Raw genomic sequence first — 6,096 nt, 5'->3', positions numbered from 1 at the left:
AGCGCTCTATCATCACTTCATACCGTACCGGTCGCTAACTCAATGAAGTGTGCAGAGAGGTGACCTGTTTGAATCACCTCATTATGATTGAATTTACGATATTTTGACGTAACGTATGAATGAGTTTCTTCTGACTAAATCATGGCCGCTTTCTCTGATACGAAGCTTATCTGGTCTCAATACCAACCTGAAAAACACTTCGATGAGGAACAAGTTCCAATATAATTTTAAAAGCTAAATAGTTAATTCAATCGAGTGGAAGAAAACTTAATGTTCATATAAAGCATTTCAATCAATCTCGTTTTGTTTTTAAACAAATGTTCATATCCCAACAAATGTTCATATCCTCTGGTCACAGATTTTCACAGATTTTTGTCGTCAAAACACAGATTTCGAAACGGCAACTCTGGATGAAACGTCAAACAGAGACGATAACAACGACCGGTGTGAAAACGAGTGAGTGCGTAGTAGAATAGCCGCGCTGTACACAGTCCAAGTATGATGATAGTTCTATAAGGTATGCTATTCACGTCGATGCATTAGTATTAGTGATCGTTATGAACTTTTTCCAATTTTGTATGAAATTTGAAATGATTTTGCATTTTAAACTAAACTTATTGAACATTCTTTCCTGAAAAGTTATAGAAATGATGTTGAAACATGTTTTATTTGTGGGGAATACATAAACATGCTGCGGTCTAGGTAAAATATGCTGTTTTTCATCAATTTGCCGGTAACCTTTTTGCACTTTTCGTTTTTTTCTTGTACTCTAATAGCGCTTCTAAATGGAGTCGCTTATGTTTCATACAGTAACAAAAGTCATGAGCTATGACAAAGACTAAGATTATGCTCCAACTATTAGAAATATAGCATTTTTATATATTTTATTGCGACATATTGTCGCAACTTTTCACACTAAATCTAAATTAATATCAATATCTAGTGTGTTTCAACTGGAGATTCACTCTCCAACTAAAAAAATCAGATATAAAACAACATAAAACGAGAAATTTCCAAAAATGTTCTGAATTCCATACAAAACGCGAAATTTTTCATAACGAGATATGTTTGTGTGCGTGGATAGACAAAAATGTAGCATACCTTGTAGAACTGTCATCATACTTGGGTACACAGTCGCCATCCAAGTATGATGACAGTTCTACAAGGTATGCTACATTTTTGTCTATCCACGCACACAAACAAATCTCGTTATGAAAAATTTCGCGTTTTGTATGGAATTCAGAACATTTTTGGAAATTTCTCGTTGTATGTTGTTTTATATCTGATTTTTTTGGTTGGAGAGTGAATCTCCAGTTGAAACACACTAGAAGTTGATATTAATTTAAATTTAATGTGAAAAATTGCGAAAATATGTCGCAATAAAATATATAAAAATGCTATATTTCTAATAGTTGGAGCATAATCTTAGTCATTGTCATAGCTCATGACTTTTGTTACTGTATGAAACATAAGCGACTCTATTTAGAAGCGCTATTAGACTACAATAAAAAAACGAAAAGTGCAAAAAGGTTACCGGCAAATTTATGAAAAACAGCATATTTTACCTAAATCGCAGCATGTTTATGTATTCCCCACAAATAAAACATGTTTCAACATCATTTCTATAACTTTTCAGGAAAGTATGTTTTATAAGTTTAGTTTAAAATGCAAAATCATTTCAAATTTCATACAAAATTGGAAAAAGTTCATAACGATCACTAATACTAATGCATCGATGTGAATAGCATACCTTGTAGAACTGTCATCATACTTGGAGTCGCCATAACCTAGGACAAGACGTGACAATCGGCTTCTAGTTATTCTTCTTTTCGTTCAAAATTGCCCTCATGAAACATTGTGATTTTTCGGCACGAAGCTTGCCAGTGTTTCCAAAAATGTTTAATTAGCAACATATAAATATCAAGGATTTTCCAAGTTCTGGATTTCAATTTTAATTAATTCATTTGATAATGCTAGTTCAATTGATTTAAAGATATATGTTGAATTTATTTGAACCAGCCAAAATTTCAACTCATTTTGGGTTCCTCTTGCTTTTCATGAAATGAATCTGCTATTGTTGACCATACGTAGTTTCAAAAACATGAATAACATTTCGAATGTGGATTTTTATAGAGATTACACAGTATAGTGTATAAAAAAGGTTCAAAAAATTGTTGAACCAAAAGCTGTTCATTCACTTGATAAGCAAAAACCAGAGGGGATTCACTGCTGTCAAATTTAATATATGTGTGCGTTATCGCAGATCAACTCTGGTCCATGATGTTTGTAACTAGGAACAATAATGGGAGAAAAAATTAATACACAACACATTCATGAAAGTTTTCCGCGGTTTCTCGAGTTTTGAAAAATAAAACGTTCAAATTCTATAATATTTCACATCGGTTTATTTCATGACCAAAAAAAAAACAAAACCCAAAACAAACGTCATGTTGCCGAATATGTTGGTTACACAATGTTTGATAGATAGATCCCCCCTGGCAAAAACAGTATGAACAAGAAATACCGATAGTTTTCGCAGCACGGCCAACCGTACCGACTAATAAAATTTAACAGTGCGCTAAGTAAAAACGACCAATCAGAGAGGGCTTTCGCTTTGACAGAACTTTGGGTGATTTTTGGTTTCTCTTGTCACGTCCTGTCCTAGGCCCATAACAACTCAAATAGTAGCGCACTGTTAAGGATGCCCTTAAAGTACCGCGTTATTAATTTATTCTCGAGTTTTTACTCTCTTATCCGGTTAGGGACGAATGACCGTTTGGGGTTAAAGTCCCTTCAAAAGAAATCAATCAATCAATCTCTTATCCGAATTTCCCCACGGACTTTGTTGCTGTATCCTTTATTTTCTACATTCTCTAATTAAACCAAATGTGCGTGCGTTTGGATTCTGAAGTCTTGTAGATGTATTTTACAAGCAACAAAATACCGTAAAAAAACACGTCTGTTCGCGGAAAATTGCAGCAAAACCTGTGTTAAAAGGCATGTTTATTTTCATAACTCAATGAATTTATTTCATATGCATAGTGTTTGTTCAGGGTCTTTCCATAGTTGGGAATCCTATAAGTCCGGGAGACATTGGCAAATTCAAACCAGTTCCATTAAATCCTGATAACTGATTTGCCTGATGGTGGGGTTGTTGATGCTGATGATGTGGTTGTATAACTGCATGTGACTGCGAATGGTTAGGGAAATGGTCTGGAGAACTTATTGTAGCGAATGACACATTTGTTGCGGGACTTCCTAGATCTGTAGTATGAGACAGATCACTACGATTAGTACGGTCATGTACGTTTGCAGACAACGTTGGTAAAGCAATAGTAGGTTGATGCACGAGGGATTGCTGCGCCTGAAGGTTTGTCTGCTGAGTAGTTGCCATGCGGTTACGACGGGTATTCAGATCTCCGCTATCGGATTTCTTTTTTCGGGCACTCTGTTTGTACAACTGCACTCCTTCTACAATAACTCCATGTTTGCGAATTTTATGCTGCGTTAACATATAGTTAAACCTAAAATTAAAAATTAATAATTCAAAATGATTTCATTTGCACACTCGAATTAATATACCTGTAATCAGCTCCACAAATTTCGCAATAGACACGATCACCAGTATGCTTCATTACGTGATACCTCAACTGATTAGGTCTTGCAAAAGCTTTGTCACAATATGTGCATTTATGTTTATAGGGATTATCATCATGTAGTAGCATATGCCGTCGAAGACTTTTCCTCCAACGGCATTTTAGACCACAAATATTGCAAACAAATTCTTTTTTTTCGTGAATCGATTCGATGTGAATTTTTAATTGTTGTTTCACATAGAACCTTCGATCACATATAGGGCAAACAATGTCTTTCTGCTGTGTATGGGTCATCATATGTACGTTGAATGTAGCAGTACTTGATAGTATTTTTCCGCATACTTGACATATTTGTTTACTTAAGGATGCTGGTTTGTCTTCCATATTTTTGTCATGAATTCCACGTGTTTTACGAGATACCCTGGTTTTGTTAGAATGTCGTGAAGCATTTTTTCTCGGACGACCACGTCTTTTATTTATTTTATAATCTAACATCATCCTGTGATCTTCGAATTTTAAACAAGCAGAATCGTCTTCTTTTACTTTTAAGGGCTCTGTAGGTTCATATTCATCATCCGATTCAGATTCACTTTCCGACGAGGAGTCTTGGAAAGTTTTCGGCGAATCAAACTCAGAATCAGATTGATTACCGTCGAGTTCTTTTTTAACCTCAGCATCATCGCTGTCTTTTTCTGGGCGACAGATTCGTTCATCCTCAGTTATGTCTTCTAAATCATTACTTGATACTTCATGGTTTTCCTGTTTCTCCATTCCAATTTCAAGGTAATCCGTTGGAAGCTCATGAGAAATTTCATCAAATTCTTTTTTGATAGTAGTTTCTGCTGGTTTCATATCTCCAGTACAAGTCATTTCATTTTGTGCCGAATATATTTTTAATAGTTTACACTGTGCCCCACAGCAATTTTTAATGAATTTTATCAAAAATTTGATCATGTGGCAACAAGCGTCACAAGCTCCATTAGGAAGTTTCGTATCGTCTTGTCCAGGACCTAAGCAGATGTTTAGCAATTTAGCCGTATCATTACATCTCATCATTTTTTCAATGCTATTCTTGAATGGCTGTCGTTCCGTTTTTGCGCACAACCGGCAATAATTTTGCTGTACTATGGTCAATGACGTTACGTTACTGGTGGTTGCTTCATTCGTGGTAGAATTTGATGTGCATACCACCCCAATGCTTGGTACAGCATTAACCTTTAATTTAACTGGCGAAACACTTTTATCAATTTCAGACTCGTCGAAATGTTTTTCACATACTTTTGGATCAGGAATATGCTTACAGTTCGCACGAAAACCTAGCGCTTTGTTCCAAATTCGAATCAGACTTCGATCCGATGAAGGAAAGTTGAAAAAAAGTACTTCGCAGTTGTTTGTTCTAAGCTCGCAGCCAGGTACGAGACATTTCTGAATTAATTTGTCCATGATTTTGTTAATATTAATATTTACTCGTCATTGCAATTCACTCGTTTTATAACACAATTAGAGAAAAATATACTTTTGCCAAACAATTTGTTAATTGTAATTTGTTTTGTTTGTTTAGAAATATCTTCAACGACTTGTAATTAGAGAAACGAGCTGCTGATATTTTTCTGGGTTTTGTGTGTGAGAAAAAAAGAACTCTACATATTCCATTGAGGATGACAGTTACTACTGCATGAGAAAAAGAAGGAAGGAAATATTTTTGCGCTTTTGTCATCACCAGAGCTGCCAGATTTTATTTTGAAAACTCGGCATGCATTCGTAAAAAAATCTATCTCTTTCTAATGTGAGAGTGAAGAGTTATTCTTGCAACCACTTCTGGACTATTTCGTGATTAGGGCGAATCTTACAATGACTACAAAACTCAAATAAGACAAACAAAGTTTTCAATCAAAAATTCAAATCCCAAATAACGGTCGAACAATATATTTGTCATCCAAATACTCTAATGAAAGCAAAATTGTTCTAGATTTGTAAATGATAAACCTAAAACTTGAATTTCAGTCGCTTTACTTTGTATATTCGAGAATCAGACCACAATATATCTAACTAATGGTAGCAGTGGTCATAGGCTTCTACAGGATATTCGAGAATTTATAGTTTCGCCTTTTACTATGCAACCTTTTCGATCTGCTCGAAAGTATCGCCCTTTACTTTACGCCTTATTTAGATCTGCTCAAAAGTATCGCCCTTTACTATGCGCCTTATTTTGATTTGCTCGACAGTATCGCCCTTTACTATGCGCCTTATTTTTGTGGTGACCACCCTAGAATACAACACTGTCTGAACAACTGGCTGGTTCAGTGGTTCAGAACTTCTGATGAATACACAATAAATTAGTTCATAGTTGACTGTTGAAGAGTACACCTCGCGTTTCTTATTACTCAACGTATCAACAGTCCCGTTAGCTTTTACAGATATTAAAGTGGCGACGAGAGAGAATCAGTTTTAATTTTATTAAATTTCGCGTGTGTACGAACGTTTTTTTTTTTGGTTTTTC

The 6,096-nt window shown here is 35.2% G+C and overlaps 1 protein-coding gene across 1 annotated transcript; it reads right to left on the bottom strand.

Annotated features, from left to right (window-relative positions):
* Window positions 1-3,002: 3,002 nt before the first annotated feature.
* LOC129724386 (myoneurin-like) lies at window positions 3,003-5,245 on the bottom strand. Its single transcript, XM_055679268.1, has 2 exons — window positions 3,583-5,245; window positions 3,003-3,524 (listed from the first exon to the last, which is right to left on the bottom strand). Exons 1-2 carry the CDS (start codon window positions 5,037-5,039, stop codon window positions 3,050-3,052), a joined length of 1,932 nt encoding a protein of 643 aa, XP_055535243.1. The 5' UTR covers window positions 5,040-5,245; the 3' UTR covers window positions 3,003-3,049.
* Window positions 5,246-6,096: the final 851 nt, after the last annotated feature.

Source organism: Wyeomyia smithii, chromosome 1 (assembly GCF_029784165.1).
Source record: "Wyeomyia smithii strain HCP4-BCI-WySm-NY-G18 chromosome 1, ASM2978416v1, whole genome shotgun sequence".
NCBI classification, from domain to species: domain Eukaryota; kingdom Metazoa; phylum Arthropoda; class Insecta; order Diptera; family Culicidae; genus Wyeomyia; species Wyeomyia smithii.
This window is presented reverse-complemented; position numbering and strand designations above follow the sequence as displayed.

Bases quoted from the DNA above. Each gene is read 5' to 3' on its own strand.
- LOC129724386 (XM_055679268.1), bottom strand. From the start codon at position 5,039: ATGGACAAATTAATTCAGAAATGTCTCGTACCTGGCTGCGAGCTTAGA. The intron at 3,525-3,582 runs GTATATTAATTC...TTTTAATTTTAG, and splicing joins ATTTGTGGAGCTGATTACAG to GTTTAACTATATGTTAACGC.